Source organism: Toxorhynchites rutilus, chromosome 2 (assembly GCF_029784135.1).
Source record: "Toxorhynchites rutilus septentrionalis strain SRP chromosome 2, ASM2978413v1, whole genome shotgun sequence".
NCBI lineage: Eukaryota > Metazoa > Arthropoda > Insecta > Diptera > Culicidae > Toxorhynchites > Toxorhynchites rutilus.
The window spans coordinates 169,844,199-169,865,962 of NC_073745.1; the positions used below are offsets into that span (position 1 = coordinate 169,844,199).

The following is a 21,764-nucleotide window of genomic DNA, read 5'->3' on the forward strand; positions in this document are numbered from 1 at the left end:
CAGCACCAAACTTCAAATTAGTTTTCCTCGAAATCATAAAAATGTCACATGATCCGGTCTGACTTACCACCGACCATATTAAAAAAAAACATTAAAGTTCGTATACGTACCGTACGGTCCGGTCTGACTTACCACCGACCATATTAAAAAAAAACATTAAAGTTCGTATACGTACCGTATCGGCTGCAGTTAAATTGATGCCGAGACCTCCAGCACGCGTCGATAGTAGAAACACAAAAATATCTGCACGATTTTGAAAATCTGCCACCATATCTCTTCTAGCCGAAATTTTACTCGAACCGTCGAGTCTCATGTATCGATGTTTTCTATGCCACATATACTCCTGAAATTATTATAATTAGATCTAGATCGTAACGGCTGGGACAAAACGTACCTCTAGTAGGTCAATCATTTTTGTCATCTGAGAATAGATCAAAACACGATGACCCTGATCTTTAAGCCGTTTCAGTAATGAATCCAGCACAGAAAGTTTTCCAGCATCTGAAACCAGGGCTTGTTTATCAGGTACGATAATGTTAGACCATCCAACTGAGGATGGATAAGATAATTCCAGCGCATTGTATACAAGAGGATCACAATGCTCATAGTTTGATACAGTCCATGAAGCCTCACGACTGTCGCAACTAGGAATTCAAAAGTTCAAGAAGTAAATTTTCAAACAATTTCGAGTAGATCATACTTACTAGTACTTTCTTCCAGAGCTAACAACACGCGGAATAACACCATATAAAAAATGTGGCATTTCTGTAGGATAGCATTCGAGTTTAATTTCGTGATGGAAACCATTGATAAATTCGGGCAATAAAGAAAGGTTTGGTATTGTTGATTTTGATCCTGAATATTTACCAATTCCATCAAAATGAATACTGTTGGTACTTTCGATCATTCGGTTTTCACTGTTTGATAACATCAAAACTTTTCTGCTTCTCATGATTCTGTGTTCCATTGTTTCCTGCATCGAATGAATTAGATGATCTTTGTGTGTATAAATGCTTTTCTGGCAGGTGGCAGTAAATATTAATTTATCCATCACTTCATAGAAACATGAAAATAGACTGTTGGTCCAGCATTCAATCATTGGCTCAAGAATCATATTACTTTTGTTGATTTGAGTTTTCTGCCAAATCCAATTGTAATGCAGAAGCTGAAGATAACGTAACCTCTTATACGTACATTCGAATCTGTTGAGAAATATAAGAAAAAAATAAAGGTATATTTAAAATCCGCTACAAAAACAATTAGATTTTTTTAAAAAAAGGTTTCACATAGTGCCTTCATTATTCTCTTGGTCAGAAACTCATTTAATCATATTTTCTAGAAACCTTCTGACTCACACTTCTCCCTAATGATATTTCTTTACAAAACTGTATCAGCAAATCAAATACAAATACAATCATGAAACGGACAGGATTGAACAGGGTGTAGTATCCTACACCTGAGATACGTTGAACCAATACAGAGAGAGAGGACAGTTAGACACACCTGAATGGATGATCTTGGGGGGAGAGAAAACGGAAGGGGATAGAGATTGGGTTTGAATTGGAAGACAGTGGTGCGAAATAAAAGTCCAAGTGTTTGGTTGATAAATTGGTGGTTTTATTTGAGAGCGAAGGATATTATAATTGGCGACGAGGAGCAACAGGAGTATGTATTTTATGAAATAGAAATGTGAAAATTGAGAAAAAATATGTTTCTGAGAAATGGAAAAATAGTGATATCAATATAGCGGTTTGTGTGTTTTTGGTGGAAATCGCGTATGAATTGCAATTTATGCATGGATTATGGATTGGTTTGAAATTTGCTATAATCAAATTTATGTGAAATGCATATTTAATAAACAGATTATTGAAAGGTTAAGAAAATCGTGAAAAGTTGATTCGGGAATCAACGGAGCAAATTCGATTTGGGAATCGAAGAAAAAAAAAACTCGATTTGGGAATCGAGAAAAGTTGATTTGGGAATCAACGGAATGAAGTCGACGAGAAAAAAAAACCTCGATTTGGGAATCGAGATTGTTGATTTGAAAATTAACCGGATGAATTCGATTTGGGAATCGAAAAAAAAAGGAACTCGATTTGAGAATAAAAAAAAAGAACTCGATTTGGGGATCGAAAAAAAAATAGATTTGGGAATCTACGAGACGAATTCGATTTGGGAATCGATGAAAATAGATTTGGGAATACACGAAGTTGATTTGATTAGAAATTGAAAAGTGATCAAATCAAATTACTGAGATTACAGAATATTATCAAATTAATTTTAGAAACAAATTTTATATAAGTTCAATATTTTATTTCCTCAGATGGGTGATCTACGTTCTGTTCTTCCGTTCAGGTGCAATGAGATAGAGAGAGGAAGATTGCACAAGGAGTGGGAAGCATGGAAAACATCACTAGAGTGCTATTTTGAATCAGAGGATATCATCGATCAAAAGAAGAAAAGGGCAAAGCTGCTACATTTTGGAGGAACACAACTTCAAGCACTTTTCCAAACCTTACCGGATAGCGAGAAGTTCTCTTATGTGACACTTGATATCCGTTACTATAATGTGGCTATTCTGGCATTGGATGACTTCTTCAAACCGGTTCAGCAGGATGTGCTCGAGCGACATAATTTGCGACATATGAAACAGAATCAGGGAGAAAGATTTGCGGAGTTCGTGATTCGCGTTCGTCAGCAAATCAAAGAATGTGGGGTGGACAAATACCCTATTAAGTTCAGAAAAATTCTATCAGACATAATGCTAACAGATGCCATTGTTGAGGGCTGCATTTCTAATGAACTACGTCGACATATCTTGCAAAAGGATCGCACGGTGGAAGAAATAGAAGAGATTGGTAAATCACTCGAAGGAGTCGAGCAACAGGTGAAAAATTTCAGACACAGCGAGGAACCGAAAGCAGATGTCTTCAATATTCGAAATGTTCGACGATCAAATTCTGCAACCGGAGCTATAAAAGCCTCAACCAACAGGAACGTTAACCACCCTTTAGTCGTTAAAACAGGAGAGATTAATTGTTTCAAATGTGGTTATCGTGGACATATTTCTACAGACCCTACATGTCCAGCTCGAGGAAAAACATGCAAGAAATGTAAACGTGTCGGACATTTCGAATCCCAGTGTAGATCATGGAAGAGAACTAACGCCGCCAATTCGGAGCTTCGTTCAGGAACAAAGAAGGTACGCACAGTGGAACATTTTACGGCGATGGGAGATGTTGGTTCGGTGGAATTGACCAGGGAGCAAACGCCAGACGAAGATCGAGCCAATAAAGACAAGAAAATTTACTACGCATTCTATGCTGGTAACAAAACGAATGTTGTCACCTGTGAAATTGGAGGAATAAATATCGATTTATTGGTGGATTCGGGCGCGGAAGCAAATTTAATAACAGAGAAAGCGTGGAATATTTTGAAGACTAGAGGAGTGGAAGTTAAGTTTTCAGAAAAAGGGAGCGATAGAATTCTGAGAGGGTATGCTAGTGAGAGGCCGATGACTATACTAGGCAGATTCATTGCGGTTGTGGCAGTGGGATCAAATCAAGAAGAAGCGGAATTTTTCGTGGTTAAAGGCGGTGAAAGAAGTCTACTTGGAGATACCACGGCGAAAAGGTTGGGTGTACTTTGGATCGGGACACATGTAAATCATGTTATTTCGCAAGCATCATCACTTTCGAAGGTCAAAGGAGTTCAAGTTCACATTCATATGGACCCGAAAGCAAAACCAGTATTTCAACCAGTCAGGCGATTACCTGTGTCTTTGGAGAGTGCGGTTGAAAGGAAGTTGAAAGAACTATTAGACAGAGATGTGATTGAAGAGATGAGAGGACCCGCGTCATGGGTTTCGCCACTCGTTGTAGTTGGGAAGGCCAATGGAGAACCCAGAATTTGTTTAGATTTGCGAAGAGTGAATGAATCTGTTCAGCGGGAGCGACATCCAATGCCGCTCATCGATGATTTCATAGCGCGAGTTGGGAAGGACATGATGAGAAGCAAGTTGGATATCATGGATTCATTTTTACAGTTGGAGCTAGATGAAGAATCTCGTAATGTTATGACGTTCATTACAAGTCGCGGGATGTTCAGGTTCAAAAGAATGCCTTTTGGATTGGTTACAGCTCCCGAAACCTTTCAGAAAATTATGGATTCCATCTTGGCTGGATGTGAGGGTACATGGTGGTATATTGACGATATATACGTTGAAGGACGAAATAAGAAAGAACATGACGCTCGTCTTCGAATTGTTCTGGAAAAGCTTGAGGAACGTAATATCCAACTTAATTGGGAAAAATGTTTGATTGGAGTTAATGAGCTGGAATTTCTAGGCCATAAAATTTCATCGGATGGAATTTCGCCTTCAGACGATAAAATTGAGTCCTTGGTGTCATTTCGAAAACCAGAGAATGCCAATGAAGTTCGAAGCTTTCTCGGCCTTGCAAATTATCTGAACAGGTTTTTACGCGACCTGGCCACCATGGATGAACCATTGAGACAGCTTACTAAGAAAGGATCTACTTTCAAATGGACTGCTCAACACGATGTAGCCTTCAATCAAATTAAATTAAGAATGATGCAGCCTAGTACGTTAGGATTTTTCAGAATCGAAGACAGAACCCTGGTAATGGCAGATGCTAGTCCAACTGGGTTGGGGGCCATACTAATTCAAGTTGATACAGAAGGAGACCATCGGATCATTAGCTATGCTTCTAAGTCTCTAACGGATACGGAAAAAAGATACTGTCAAACCGAGAAAGAGGCATTGGCTCTAGTATGGTCCGTGGAAAAATTCTATATATATTTGTATGGGAACCATTTCGAGTTGCTAACCGATTGCAAAGCTCTAGTTTACTTATTCACCCATCGCTCCCAACCCTGCGCTAGGATTGAGAGATGGGTGTTGAGACTGCAAGGATTTGATTATAGTGTGACTCACATCCCGGGTGACATGAATTTTGCGGATGTATTGTCAAGACTGGCGAACCTTCGACCTGTTCCATTTGATGAGATGGAAGAAATTATGATTCGAGACATTATATCATCTTCTGCAAACGCTGTAGCTATCTCATGGAACGAAATGCTAAATGCTTCGAAAAGCGATTCAGAAATTCAACATGTATTGAATAGTATTCGCCAGGAGAATTCTCATGATCTGCCAATGGATTATAAGGTTTTCACCAAGGAGCTATGTGAAGTCAGTGGTATTCTCATGCGGTCCGATCGCATAGTGGTTCCTGAAGCTCTTCGGTATCGAGTATTGCAGGTAGCCCATGAAGGTCACTTGGGCATGCAGATGATGAAATCTTCTCTTCGTACATCAGTTTGGTGGCCCAAAATCGATAGAGCGATTGAAGGATTTGTGAAGAAATGCCGGGGATGTACACTAGTTTCAGTTCCTGATGCACCTGAGCCGATGATGCGGAAATGTCTGCCAACGGGGCCTTGGGAAGATATAGCTATAGACTTTCTTGGTCCACTTCCAGAGGGGCCATGGTTACTGGTGGTGGTAGACTATTATAGCCGTTTCATAGAGGTTGTGGAGATGACGAGAATCACTGCCCACGATACTATTGGAGAGCTGGCGACTATATTCGGACGATTTGGAATACCACGAACTCTTCGAGCTGACAATGGACCTCAGGTTAGCTCGGAATGTGAAGAATTCCATAAATTTTGTAGAGAGCTAGGAATAGAATTAATAAATACAACTCCGTATTGGCCACAAGCGAATGGCGAAGTTGAACGCCAAAATCGCACAATTCTTAAAAGACTTCGGATTGCAAGTGAACTAGGTATAGATTGGCGGATGGAGCTTCGGAAATTCCTCCTAGCTTACCATGCGACAAATCACTCTGTCACGGGTAGAGCTCCATCAGAACTTATGTTCGGTCGCAGGATCAGGAGTAAGCTTCCAACACTGTCTCAAATGTGTTTGAATGATGAGGAGGAAAGAGATAGAGACATAATAAGTGAACAAAATGGTAAAGCGTATGCGGATGAAAAGCGGAGAGCAAAGTCTAATGGGGTTTCTATTGGATACAGTGTTTTGGTGAAGCGAATGAGAAAAGATCATAAGCTGTGCTCAGACTATTCACCGGAAGTGTTCAAGGTTATTAACAAATCAGGCTCAGAAATAACCATTCAGTCGACGATAACGGGTAAACAGCTGAAAAGAAATGTTTCACATCTGAAGAAGATCGATACGGATGAGAACGCAGATCGACTGGATCAAGTAGCGGGGTCAGAGCAGATGAGGAGATTGAACCAGTAGCAGATCCAGTTCCGGTTGATAAGAATATTCCAGTTCCAGAGAAACGCAGGTGAGAAGAACCGAAGAAATTCAGTGATTATATTCCATATTGAAAATTTAAAAGATAAGTGGGATGTAGTATCCTACACCTGAGATACGTTGAACCAATACAGAGAGAGAGGACAGTTAGACACACCTGAATGGATGATCTTGGGGGGAGAGAAAACGGAAGGGGATAGAGATTGGGTTTGAATTGGAAGACAGTGGTGCGAAATAAAAGTCCAAGTGTTTGGTTGATAAATTGGTGGTTTTATTTGAGAGCGAAGGATATTACACAGGGTATGACTCACACTGCACATATCTTTCATGATGCAAGAAGCATATGAGCACCACATCTCTGAACAACTGGCACACCATAACTCATCAACAAGCTTGAGATTGAGCAATTCGTAGTTGCTCTCCGTGATTGACCTGAACCAACCAAATTGCACAAAGAACACACAGAATGACGCTTGGGACTAGCAAATCATTCTCGTTGTACAATTTTCGGTGATTCGAGCTTTAGATGGTCAATAACGATACCGGCCACGTACTTACAGTCACCAGGGGAAGGGAAGGAATGTTAGTATGATATGCGTCGCCCGAAAGCCAGAAGGGTGGTTCCTTAGCGAAAATCATGGAAGGGATATTTGTTAGTGGGATAGGTTAAAAATCAGGATTCACTGCGGTAAGTGATATGATTATGTGAACGGAACTATGGACCACTCGACGAAATGAAAACTAAAAATTCAAATTCATTTCGTAGCGGCATAATATATAGAAGGGTGACCTAAAAAGGTCTCCTCGGCAAAACGATCGTAGCTCCGGTAGTGATTTGATTAAATACATTTCGTAGCGACTGAAGATATTGAAGTGTGACCTGAAAAGGTCTCCTTCTCATCTTGCAACAATTAGCAATTACATTTAAAGTTTACATAAGTGCTTATCCAACTAATTGTTGTGTTGTTAAGTTGTTATATTTTTATGTTGGGATTTGTCTTTCACAAAAAAATATTATGTTGGGAAAAAGAATCTCATTATTTTTTCAATATTTCGTGCGTAGTTATTTCCCACATATGAGTGCGATCTAGTTGAGATAGGAGTTATAAGAAAGATAAAATATCATAATAAAGGGTACGTATGTGTAACCTAATTGGGATCATTCTGAAACTACTGAAGCCTTTAAATTCATGCAAAAAATAATGGGTTTTCTTTTCTCCCAACCTGATGTGAAATATATTTCACACAAAGGCAATACAAAGAAACTAACTTGTAATGTTATTGGTACCTACATTAATTGAATGATCATTGAAAACAAATCTGAACACTAAAGCTACTATGTTTATACTAGTTCCATACTGGTTCCATTTTGGTTACATTTAATGCACATGCGAAAATGCGGCCGCACGAATCGTACGCAATCGCGAGAAGTAAACAGCTAGATAGTAGAGATGTGCCATCCGCTCATGAGCTGTTCATTCGAATCGCTTCATCATAGTGAGCGGATTCGGATCGGCTCGCAATCAAAAAAACGCAGCTCATCAGCTCATTACGGAGCTGGAGCTGATGAGCTGTTGAGCTGCTGAGCTGATGAGCTGTTGAGCTGTTGAGATGATGAGCTGTTAAGCTGTTGAGCTGATGAGCTGTTGAGCTGAAGAGCTGTTGAGCTGTTGAGCTGTTTAGCTGTTGAGCTGTTGAGCTGCTGAGCTGTTGAGCTGTTGAGCTGCATAGCTGTGGAGCGCAAAAGCTGCAAAGAGTGAATTGCGAGACGCGAAAGGATTTTTCGTCTCCCGCGCTTCATGGCATGACGTCAGTTTGTTTTCGTGTATCCCTCTTCGTACTTTAGCTTTAGCAGAGATGCCAGATAGGAAAAAAGGTTTTGACGTAGGACTACGTCTTTCATTTCTATACCGGGGTGTAAAATCAAAGTTTCGAAAATGAAAGCGTTACGCCGGAGACCGAGATTTTGAGCGTTAATAGCTCCTAAACAACTGAACGAAATGGTATGATAAACACTTCATTCGAAAGATAAAATGTCTACGCGTTCTATACTTGTTACTTTTTGATCCAAAAACTTGTTTCAATAGTCTTAAAATTGCTTTCAAAACAGGCTATTGAAATCACCAATCGGTATATAAGCGAGCGCCGCTCGGAAATCCACTCAGTTCTAATTGAACAGCAATTGGAGCATGTTGTCGCTGTTGTGGTGAAGCTCTTCGTTTATCATGAAAGCGCGGATGAACGGTGTCACCAAGAGCCTGTTTGTGCACCCTAGGCCAGAAGGGAATCCATCAGGAGGAGAGTGATGCCACAAACGGTTCCCCGGGAAGACATCGCTACACACACATACACGCGCAGAATTCTTTCCGTTTGGATGCCATTCAGCATCGAGAAAGTTCCGGAAAGATCTAATCATTTCTGGAAAATAATCTGCCAGTTCCTTTGGGAATTTAAAAATACATTCATGTGAAAGAGTTTATTTGAATGTTTTCTATCCATGCAACACTGTGACCAAATATTTTTCAATCAAGTACTATCAACAGGTGGTTATCGAGTTAGTATTAACCACTGGTGGGCTTCCAGTATCGAGGAAAATGTGGAAATATCTAATCGTTGCTGGAAAATAATCTGCCAGTTCCCCTTGGAATTGAAAATTACATTCAAGCGAAAGAGTTTATTTTAATGTTTTCTATCCATAAAATATCCATATAATACATTTGGGTTTGTGATTTGTCAATCAAGTACAGTTAGCAGGTTAGCTTCTGAAGATTATTCTTCAGAACAAGGTTTTTCGTATCCTATATTGGATGCATAAAACCCTGTGCCTCCAACGTAACGCTCTCGTTTTCGAAGTCCCCCAAATATTCATTTATTCATTCATTCAGAATGGATTTAGATTCAACTTCAAACAAATGATCTCTAAATCAACGATAGTCCTACGTCACCCTTGCGGTTATACCATAGATATAACCCACTTCCTGTTTTTGTTTTGAAGATATTCAATCGTTCGTTACATCATTAAATTTTTCTTATATGGCCAAACAAAATAATAAACATTATTATATGCTTGTAAATAAATTTTATATATTACATTGTTATTTAAACATTACTGTGGAAACACATACATTTATTTCCGCGTGATGAATCAAAACAATTCAGAAAACCACCCGGTTGATGATTGATACTGGTCCTTTTGTTACCTTTGTGATCGTGAATAATTATTTCTCGTTGCACCTATCAGTGGATTTATTTTTATATCCTCGGATGCAAAAAAAAATCTCGATGGTTTTTTCAAAAAACGTTGTCTCGGCCAATATTCCTGGAGGCGTTTTATTTGGCTACTGCTGGTTTTTCTGTTGTTTAAGTTCAGCATATCCTAAGCATCTTCTATGTTGGATTTCAGCATTCAGTATTTGTTGTATATTATACTATTAGAATTCATATCAGTTCTAGTTTTTGTACAATTACAAATTAAATTCGTTTATTTTTTGCTTTCCGTCTATTAAGAAAATGCACACTATGCAATGTCCCATGGTGATTACGTTTCATATGCAATTGTGTGGACAACTGCAAAATTCAACTGAGCTCAAGAGCTGTTCCAAATGAACAGCTCACTTGTATGAACTGAACGGCTCTGAGCCGCTCACCATGATGAGCTGATTTGCCCATCTCTACTAGATAGAACTTCAGTGGTCATATCCCTCGAACAAGCCTCCCCTTGTCAGTAATCATCAATCAAATTTTAGTATCTTCTCCGATTCAACCCAACTGCACTCAAAGTTACGGTGACAGCGGATCCGAGCACTCACGAAAACCCGATTGCACAACTGACGAGATGAAACAAACCGCTCTGACCGCCCGAAGCAGACGAATCCGAACAAAGCGAGCACACCAATACAATCCCATACAGCTGCAACCCCACGACCGTACACGACTCGTACGGGCACACTTTTGCACCCAGCCGCATCAACCACCACACCACACCAATCCACCACCACCATGTTTCCATCATGTTATCATGACACACACACAAGTTACGTTGGCGTTAGTTTATGTGGACCTACATGTACATTCTGTACAGCACTCGATCCGAAGCGAAAAGTTAATTAGACAAAGTGTTCTTATATAAAAGATATAGACATAAAAAATAGTGAAAGAGAACATAGCTGGATTGTTTTGTTTTCTGTTATAATTCTGTTAACAGCACAGCGGGGCTCCATTCTTTGGTGATAAAACAAATGCTCCATATCAGAGTCATCCACTTCCGTATGAGTGTTGCGTTACGATAGCACAATAATCACACACGCACGCAATGCAGTGCACTCTTCCAGAGAGGGATAGTAAGCAATCACTCACGAGCTAATCGCGTACCCGAATCGCTTTCACCGTTAAAACAGCTCTCGTTTAATAGAAAAAAAATCGGAGTGCAGAAAAAAAACCCATCAAACTTTTGCCAAATATCATGTCTAACTCAGCTTATAAACTTTTCCCAGCACAACACCATATAACTATTCTTAACACATTGTCAAGCAAAACAAGAAGGGAACTCGTCTGGAAGCATATATATTAATTCTTTCTAAATAAATTATTGCGGAGCTACGACGAACACGTCCGTACTCGATGGCCAACGGCATCTCCGTCAACGGCTGATCTTCGTGGATTTGCATTCGCAATCTGTATCATAAAAGCCAACGTGAATAATTTAGCTAATTTTAATTTCGCGTTCTCTATGCTTTACAATTACCGGTAGCGTTCCAGAACTCCTGCTTTCTCGAACGCTTTCTACTTCAGTCCTACCTCTTACATTGATATTTCCAGCACCTTGATTTCTGCCAGTGGACATCTTCCTACTTTATATATTGTGGTTTATAGATTCTCTGTTATGGAAACAGCCGAAACTGGTCCTAAATTTTGTCGCATTATTTTAGTTGTGAAGTATGCTTAAAACGCATTTCTTAATGAATGACCATTGTTTCAACTGCAGATGTTATAAATTTCTTCGAACAATGCAAATAAAATATTATAAATGGATTGAAGCACTGGATTGGATTATTTTTTCTCAAAGTTTCGTCGCTTTCTTGTTTTACTTGGGCAGTGGTCTTCATGTTTTGTCCGACACTGTATGTGTGATATTTTAACATTTAACGTACCCAAAAACCCTCACATGCGAAATTTGGCTCCATTTGCTTGATTAGTTCTCGAGTTATGTAGAAATTTGTGTTTCATTTGTATAGCAGGCGATTGTAAAAGCCGTCTACTTTGGCGCTTTATCCTTCTAAGTCCTGCGGGCAAGAGTAAACAATATGTACTGATAAACCTACAGAGATTCAAACTAGTCAAATACAACTTTTGACGTAGGACTACGTCTAACCGGAAGATATAGGGGGTGAAATGGAAATCTAGGCACTGAACAAGTAGGAAAAAATGCAAGATTTGGAACGCTTATAACTCGAGCATTTCTCAATAGATCGCAAAGGTTTTTGCATCAATTGATAGGAAATATATCTACGCATCTATCATAACGAATAACATTTCATTTTTCTTGAGATAAATAATTGAATAATTGTGAAATAACAAGCATTGTCAAAATGCACTATGTGCCCATTTTTGATTGGTCCATTTTGTGCTCCTCAAATCGTACCGACCAAAACGGGCAACCAGAGCAGCAGCGAGATAGAATGAAGCACGATTGGAAAGGAAAAAGAAAAAATGAACGAAACATTGGTCGCAGTCTCACACATGCGTAATTCTCGAGCCAGCCAGTCAGCTTAAAAATCCCCGCTCCGCTGCCGTAACGATCATTCTTTGTGTGGACACCGACTGGACAACATCGTTGCTGGACGAGCTGGACGGCGAGGGATCGAGTGCCTTTCTCAAGGCAAGAGGGCGGAGGTGGTAGCGCTGGAGTAGAGTAGAGTAGAGTTTTCAAAGGGCCTTTCTCAAGGCTAGAGACGAATGAACTGCAAAAGTTTAAAGTCTCTATAATATAATACCTTCCTTCCTTACGTAACGATCATTCTCATTCAAACCGTACACCACATCGGTTCGCATCACAACACATCAACAAACCAACCCAAGCAGCCATGTCTGGACATGGTAAAGGAGGAAAAGTGAAGGGAAAGGCAAAATCCTGCTCGAACCGTGTTGATCTGGAGTTCCCCGCAAGGGTAGCTAGGCCGAGCGCGTTAGTACCAGTGCACCAGTCCACCTAGCCGGCGTTATATAGTTTCGGCCGCCGAAGTGATCGAGTTAGCTGGCAAAGCTGCTCGCGACGATAAGAAAACCCGCATTCGGAACAGAACACATTCGGTTCGGTGGACATCAAGACAACAGGCAGTTGCAGCGAGTGGCGAGTGGCAAACGCAATCGCAAAACGGCATCAGGTAGCAGAAGAAAAAAGTTTGTTCTTTATACAAACTGCTTTGGTGGCAAATCCAGAACAAGGCGGCATCGAGGGCGTTCGAAATGGTTTTTTTCAAAACCACGAGTACTAAGTTTTCTAAATTGGAACCATTCCATAAAACAAGGCGCTTTTCAGGGCCATTAAACCTTCCAAAAAAGAGTTTAGGAAATACAGTTCAATGCTTTCTAAAACATTATCCAAAATAATAACAAAACACAATTTTTTCATAATTTGTTTGCCAGGATATGATGAGTATGTGAATTTGGCAGTTGTTCTGAGCTTATTGATTTTCACCAATTCTTAAATTGCGCTAGAGTATAAAACACGCGGACCCCAAAAAATATCTTATTTTCTTTCAAACCGTAAACCCGTGTGGTTGTACGGCATCGGCATCGTGGACGTAACAAAGGAGGACAAGTTAAGGGAAAGGCAAAGTCTCACTCGAACCGTGCAGGTCTCCAGTTCCCTGTTGGCCGCATTCACTGATTGCTCCGCAAGGGTAACTAGGCCGAACGGATTGGTGCCGGAGCACCAGTATACCTAACAGCGATTATAGAGTTTCGGCCGTCGGAGTGCTCGAGTTGGCTTGCAAAGCTGCTCACGACAATCAGAAAACACGCATCAAGAACAGAGCAGCTTCGGTTCGGCAAGGCAACAATTAGTTTCAGTGAGTGGCAAAGTCGCATTAAATGTAATTTACTGAACAATATGTCACAAGCTGGATGGGAAGAAATTTTCCAACTGTGAAAGCTGTGGCGAGTGGCAAACGCAATAGCTAAACAGGAAAGTTTAACCGAACAAGATGGGAATATCGAGTGATAACAAAAACACAACACCAAAGGTTCTTTTCAGAACCATCAACATATTCATAAAGAGTAAACAGTAAACTAATCCATTTTTCAGGTAGATAGTATTCACGTAGGAGAAGAAAATAAAACAATATATTTAAAATATATATAGACGTAGGACTACGTCTTTCATTTCTATACCGGGGTGTAAAATCAAAGTTTCGAAAACGAAAGCGTTACGCCGGAGACCGAGATTTTGAGCGTTAATAGCTCCTAAACAACTGAACGAAATGGTATGATAAACACTTCATTCGAAAGATAAAATGTCTACGCGTTATATACTTGTTTCTTTTTGATCCAAAAACTTGTTTCAATAGTCTTAAAATTGCTTTCAAAACAGGCTATTGAAATCACCAATCGGTATATAAGCGAGCGGCGCTCGGAAATCCACTCAGTTCTAATTGAACAGCGATTGGAGCATGTTGTCGCTGTTGCGGTGAAGCTCTTTATTTATCACGAAAGCGCGGATGAACGGTGTCACCAAGAGCCTGTTTGTGCACCCTAGGCCAGAAGGGAATCTATCAGGAGGAGGGTGATGCCACAAACGGTTCCCTGGGAAGACATCGCTACACACACATACACGCGCGGCTATTAACAGGTGGTTATCGAGTTGGCATTAACCACTGGTGGGCTTCCAGCATCGAGGAAAATGTGGAAATATCTAATCGTTACTGAAAATAATCTGCCAGTTCCTTTGGGAATTTTCAAAATATATTCATGTGAAAGAGTTTAATTGAATGTTTTCTATCCATGTAACACTGTGACCAAATATGTTTCAATCAAGTGCTATTAACAGGTGGTTATCGAGTTGGCATTAACCGCTGGTGGGCTTCCAGTATCGAGGAAAATGTGGAAATATCTAATCGTTACTGAAAATAATCTGCCAGTTCCTCTGGGAATTTTCAACATATATTCATGTGAAAGAATTTAATTGAATGTTTTCTATCCATGTAACACTGTGACCAAATATGTTTCAATCAAGTGCTATTAACAGGTGGTTATCGAGTTGGCATTAACCACTGGTGGGCTTCCAGTATCGAGGAAAATGTGGAAATATCTAATCGTTACTGAAAATAATCTGCCAGTTCCTTTGGGAATTTTCAAAATATATTCATGTGAAAGAGTTTAATTGAATGTTTTCTATCCATGTAACACTGTGACCAAATACATTTGGTTTTGTGGTTTTTCAATCAATCGCAATTAACAGGATAGCTTCAGAAGATTATTCTTCCCCATCAGTAGGATATTTCCGTATCCAATATTGTATGCGCCCGCAATCGATTATTGCTCAGTCGCCAAAAGTTCCGAGCTCAGAGAGTTCATTCCCCTCTAGTTTGCCTTCCAAATTGCCATCGTAAACCACACCTTCTCTCGATTCAATCACACACAAAAAGCATACTTAAGCGATATTCTGGTGGTGAGACACATTCATTTTTCGTGAGGACATCGACAAGACAACATCGTTGCCTAACGTGCTGGAGGAGGTGGACGGCGAAGGATCGACACATACACGCGCAGAACTCTTTCCGTTAGGATGCCATTCAGCATCGAGAAAGTTCCGGAAAGATCTAATCATTGCTGGAAAATAATCTGCCAGTTCCTTTGGGAATTTTCAAAATATATTCATGTGAAAGAGTTTAATTGAATGTTTTCTATCCATGTAACACTGTGACCAAATATGTTTCAATCAAGTGCTATTAACAGGTGGTTATCGAGTTGGTATTAACCACTGGTGGGCTTCCAGTATCGAGGAAAATGTGGAAATAACTAATCGTTACTGAAAATAATCGGCCAGTTCCTCTGGGAATTCTCAAACTATATTCATGTGAAAGAGTTTAATTGAATGTTTTCTATCCATGTAACACTGTGACCAAATATGTTTCAATCAAGTGCTATTAACAGGTGGTTATCGAGTTGGCATTAACCACTGGTGGGCTTCCAGTATCGAGGAAAATGTGGAAATATCTAATCGTTACTGAAAATAATCTGCCAGTTCCTTTGGGAATTTTCAAAATATATTCATGTTAAAGAGTTTATTTGAATGTTTTCTTTCCATGTAACACTGTGATCAAATACATTTGGTTTTGTGGTTTTTCAATCAATCGCAATTAACAGGATAGCTTCAAAGATTATTCTTCCCCATCAGTAGGATATTTCCGTATCCAATATTGTATGCGCCCGCAATCGATTATTGCTCAGTCGCCGAAAGTTCCGAGCTCAGAGAGTTCATTCCCCTCTAGTTTGCCTTCCAAATTGCCATCGTAAACCACACCTTCTCTCGATTCAATCACACACAAAAAGCATACTTAAGCGATATTCTGGTGGTGAGACACATTCATTTTTCGTGAGGACATCGACAAGACAACATCGTTGCCTAACGTGCTGGAGGAGGTGGACGGCGAAGGATCGACACATACACGCGCAGAACTCTTTCCGTTAGGATGCCATTCAGCATCGAGAAAGTTCCGGAAAGATCTAATCATTGCTGGAAAAAAAAGCTGCCAGTTCCTTTTGGAATTTTCAAAATATATTCATGTGAAAGAGTTTATTTTAATGTTTTCTATCCATGTAACACTGTGACCAAACACATTAGGTTTTGTGATTTTTCAATCAATCGCAATCAACAGGATAGTTTCTGAAGATTATTCTTCCCCATCAGTAGGATATTTCCGTATCCAATATTGGATGCATAAAACCTTGTGCCTCCAACGTAACGCTCTCGTTTTCGAAGTTCTTCAAATATTCATTCATTCAGAATGAATTCAGATTCAACTTCATACAAATGATCTCTAAATCAACGATAGTCCTACGTCACCCTTGCGGTTATACCATAGATATAACCCACTTCCTGTTTTTTGGTATCATTAACTTTTTAATAACTGCAATAATCAAAATTCTAATTGACGTAATTTCATTTTTCTAGGTTGGTGGCGAAATTCCCTGATACTGATAGGTAGTCGACACCATGTAAACGTATGTTCTTAAGATGGTATTTGCTCGGACAGTGTTCTGTTATAAGACCAGTGAATGTGCTGAAGTCATTCTTATTAAGGCTCAGCAGTTGTCGAGTAATTTTAATACTCGGTGTGATATTTTTTTTTTGCCTGGTTGTACAACTTACAACCATCCAATTGGCCGTCACTTCCCGCTCTTCCAATTTTTAGCTTACTTTTCAACACACCAGTGAAGGGTGAACTTGAGCCGTTTCTGGCAAGTTCATCTGCTCGCTCTTAGTCCACTGTATTCCGCAATGGCCAGGAATCCAGTACAGTTGTACCGAACTTATATGACTTAATTGCCGTAAGAGAAAGATGCATTACCAGATAATTTTTGAAGAGCTGAATGCTTTATTTTAGAGCTTCAAGTGCCGCTTGACTGTCTGAGAATATGCAAATGTTGGCATGTCTATATTTTCTTCTGAGGAAGACATTTAAACATTCTATTATTGCAGCTATTTCTGCCTGAAGAACTGTTGATCAGATTCCCATAACCACAGAGATTTTAGTTCTGGGACCGTACACTCCAGCACCCAGGGGTTTTGACGTAGGATTACGTCTTTCGGGAACATATTGGGGTACAAATTGAAAATCGGAAATCGAGCACATCGTGAAAATTGTCCGATTTCAAACGCTTATTGCTCAGTCATTTCATGATGGATTGATGAAATTTTTGCGTCAATCGATTTCGGCACTCCATAACAATTTTTTATATTGAAGAAAATAATATATGTCATGAAACTAACTATCAAAGAATTGAAAAATCTCAACCCCTATCCTAACGGATATACCCACTTCTGATTGGTCCAAATTGACGACACATGCGGCGGGTCCCTAACAGAGACATCAAAACCAAGCTGCCTGGGGGAAATCGACATTGCAAATGCATGAAAGTAGGGAGAGTTTTTGTTCCTACCGAAATGTATTCCCCAAAACCAAGCTGCCTGGGGTAAATCGACATTGCAAATACATGAAAGTAGGGGGAACATTTGTTCCTACCGAGATGTGTTCCTTAACAGAGACATGAAAACCAAGGTGCTCAGGGGAAATCAGCATCGTAAATATATGCAAGTCGGGGGCATTTTTATATTGCAAGTAAGGTGAGTGATACGGTTAATTCTAGCAAATAAAATTTAAACTTGGAACTTTAATGTTGGTTGCTTCGTGAAATTTCATATCAATGACCGATAGTGTATTGTGAAAAATTTAGCACAAGTGTAAGTGTAAAGTTGTATATGGTATCAGTTGTGCTAAAATGACTTGATATATGGAACAATTAATTTCAATTTTCATAAATAAACACCACGGTGTGTTCCCGCTCGAGAACGGGTCGTTTGGTTTATGCTGTCTGTTTTGTTGTGTTCATTTTCACCCAAGGAAAGTTTATACGGCGAGAAAAATTGGAAAAGAAGAAATATTGGAAAAAGTGTTTCCCCATATGCTCTACAAATATTATTAGGTGCTCTTAGTCCAATTAAAATTCGCATTGCGTTGAATATATACTCAGAAAATAAAACTTATATAAGAAAATTACCTTTTCCATTTCAAATAAGTTTTCTCTATATTAAAGTAACATGTTTTACTGATGAGAAAAATTGATAATTGTGTTCGGTATTTTTCTTTATTTCATTGATACATAACAAAGGAGGCATTTCGTCTAGGATCATAGAGGGCGGTTTTCATCATATCTCATTCCACTCCTGTGTCTTTTATCTGATACGCACCATCCAATGACTGTTTACCATCTTTCTGTCATCTTCACTCGGTAGACACTGTTGGAGTGAACAAACAATACCCTACAACCAAACAAAACGGCCCTTTTCAGGGCCACCAAATCACTATCAAAGAGTTTAACGATGTAATTCTTCAAAAATATCCTAAATCAACAGATAGCCTAACGGGATCCTACGTCAACTATGCAGTCGTGTCTCGGACACAACCCTCCTGTGATTTTTTTTTCCAAAATATATATTTTTATAAAGGCTCATATGGCGTTAGCCTCACGGGGCCGGGAGTTCAATACTTTGACAATTTTTCTTATTATCTATGTTAGTAATATGTAACCGATTACTCGCAGTTGCCCAAGGTTGCCAACTATAATTTTAAAAAATCAGGAAGAATGAAAATAAAAATCAGGATAAATCAGGATAGCTCATAATGGATTGTCCGAAAAGTTAATGTAGATTCTTGAGAAAACAAAAACATAATTTTCAATCAAAGTATTATGATTTAATTTTATATCCATAGTTCTGTTCGCAATCTTTCACACAGCTTAAATATTCTATCCTCTTAGAATATGTTTGCCATACATGTGAGAAACAGGTTGCTTGGTAGTAGCTCATAATACAGAATCCATTCCAAATCCCACTAGAAACAGAGTATATCTTCCTTCGGGCGAAGACCGGATATGTAAAAAAATAATAAGCATGATATAAATCCTTGCATAAGCGGAAATGCTAGCGTTTCGCCTAACCTTTTGATCGGTTATATTTTTTCCGAAAAACCTACAGTGAATTGCAGAGGAATAAATATTCAAATTTTCACTGAATTCATCGTCTATGCTTTGGAACCAATCTTTACTCAACAAATAAGGAACGAATGTCAGCAGTGGAAGACTTATTGAACTTTTCCTAATTTTTATGATATTTAGTACGGTTATAGATATATTTACCATAGTCCCATAATTAAAGTTGATTCTACTTTAAATCAGACGAATAAATTACATATAAAATCTTTCTATACTGACCAGGGATTGTAAAAAATCACATTCAACGATCAATGAATAAGTATATCCCTCTAGTCGGATGTTTTTAAATCACCCCCAGCAGGGGAGGCTCTTTTATTATTCATATGTACACAGAGAGAATACTTGGAACGGTGAGCTACCAAGATCTCAAAAAAGCAATATGAAAGCGGAATCCCCACTGCTTGCACTCTCGAAGCATTACTTCTACTACTCAAGTTTTATCGTGAGTGCAAGCCACAAACGATTAATCCCATTCCATAGAGCGGATGATGAGTTCTTGATCGGAAAGTGTAACAAGAGACGATCAACTGAAATCTTACGACACTCATCGAGGGATTTTTAATTCTCTATTGCACAGACCGCAGTGAGTGGCTGACTCAGTCTCGTGTCGATTTTATTTTGCTGTCGTCTCCCGCTCGATAAACATCAGTCGGGTAATGGATGCAATTGATTAATTTTATTACCAGCAGATTTATGCGAATCTCATCCCGCCCAAAATCGTTTTTAGATTCCAATAATTCTGAATATTCACATTTATCTCCAAATAATTTTTCCAATAGTAATTCAATTTGTGACTTCACGAAACACCTTTCGAATTCGATTGAATTTCAGACCCTTTTTTATTTTGTAGATAAAACGGATCACATATTTGATTAATTCAATTCTGTGTGGTTACGTTCTTCGTTGCGAATAAATGTAATGAAATAGTATGGACGTATGATATTCATGTATCGTGGACTTCCGACATATGTGGCAGTAGATTTATCGAACGACTAATGTTTTTTTGACGTAGGATTACGTCTTTCGGGAACATATTGGGGTACAAATTGAAAAATGAAAATCGATCGCATCGTGAAAAATGTCCAATTTCAAACGCTTGTTACTCATTCATTTCATGATGGATTGATGAGATTTTTGCATCAAACGATTACGGCACTCCATAACAATTTTTCACATTGAATAAAATAGTATATATATATATCATATAACTAACTATCGAACAATTGAAAAAATTCAACCCCTATCCAAACAGTGATACCCAGTCCTGATTGGTCGAAATTGACGTCATTTCTTTTTCGCGCCCGATTCGTTCTCTCACCGGCAAGCTGCATGGCAATCGAGTAGGAGGCGCCTACATCACATATACCAAATGATATAAAAGGAAGGAGCATTCGTGGATCTCATTCATTCCACACCGACCGTCGACAGAGACGGACGTGTTTGGAGCTCTATTTACTACCTGTTTTTTAAAAGTTATTTATTTCTCTTTTCAGATTGTCTACCTGCGATTCATCAACCACCTGTCTGCCCTTGAGGACTGCGATAATGGGGAAAACACGGTCAACCGACCCAGGCATACCACATGGAACCAACAAACGACATCGATCGGATACCGGCAAGGAGCCAATATTAGAAAGAAACCGCTATGCTTTATTGGATGGCCACACTGGAGAGGAACCAGTCAATGTTGATAAAAAGGTGAAGGTACCGCCTTATTTCACTACATCAAAGGACATCGGTACTTTGAGATCCGAGCTACTGGCGCAGAAATTGCAGCCGGTGTTCAAAATGTGCAGCATAGGGATTAAGATTACCTGTCCCAATTTGGAACAATACAAGATCGTTGGAACGTACCTGAAAAAGAACAATCATGAGTTTTACACTCATGATATACCTTCTGAAAAACCATTTAAGGTTGTACTACGAGGTATTCCTGCCATTGAAACAGAGGACATCAAAAAGGAACTAGAGCAATCCCATAGTCTACAACCGCTGGCTGTACATCGGATGACAAGACACAAATCACAAGACAATGGCTTTTCCAATGTTTTGTATCTGATCCACATTAAAAAAGGATCGACCAACATCACGCGTCTGAGGGAAATCAAGACCATTTTTAACATCACGGTACAATGGGACCGATACAAACCCCAAAATCGGGACGTCACTCAATGTACTAATTGTCTTGGTTTCGGTCATGGAACAAAAAATTGCCACATGAAAACTCGTTGTGGAAAGTGTGCTGCTGACCATCCAACAAGCGCTTGTAGCCTTCCAGAGGAAGAATCTCGCAAGTGTGTCAACTGTGGCGAAAATCACCAAGCCACTAGTCGTAGCTGTACAAAACGTACGGATTTCAAACGCATCCGGAAGCAAGCTACTGATAAAACACAGAATAGGAAGAAGGTTCCAGAACTTACTGACAAAGAGTTCCCTCCAATGGTTTCTCGTACGATTCCTGTTCTTCCTCCTCTTCCACTTCCTACAGGTCGCCCCCAAACGGCCTCTTCTAGCGAAAAGCCAAAAAAGGAGCAACCGAGCTATAGTAAGGTTGCAGCTATTGGTTTACCACCTACGCCAACATCTTCACCTCACTCTTCTTCTAGTGAGGATCTTTATAGCATGCAAGAACTTGCAACCCTGTCTTGAACTAGATCGACAGACTAGAAGTTGTCGCAACCAA

General features: G+C 39.4%; 1 protein-coding gene across 1 annotated transcript in view; it reads right to left on the reverse strand.

Moving 5' to 3' along the window:
• The window catches only part of LOC129770904 (chromatin-remodeling ATPase INO80), a 151,543-nt gene that overhangs the window by 105,859 nt on the left and 23,920 nt on the right, over positions 1 to 21,764 (reverse strand). The window contains exons 6-8 of the mRNA XM_055774081.1: positions 705 to 1,202; positions 395 to 644; positions 176 to 343 (exon numbers count right to left, since the gene is read on the reverse strand). Coding sequence (XP_055630056.1) covers positions 176 to 343; positions 395 to 644; positions 705 to 1,202 — 916 coding nt within the window. The remainder of the gene's footprint in view (positions 1 to 175; positions 344 to 394; positions 645 to 704; positions 1,203 to 21,764) is intronic.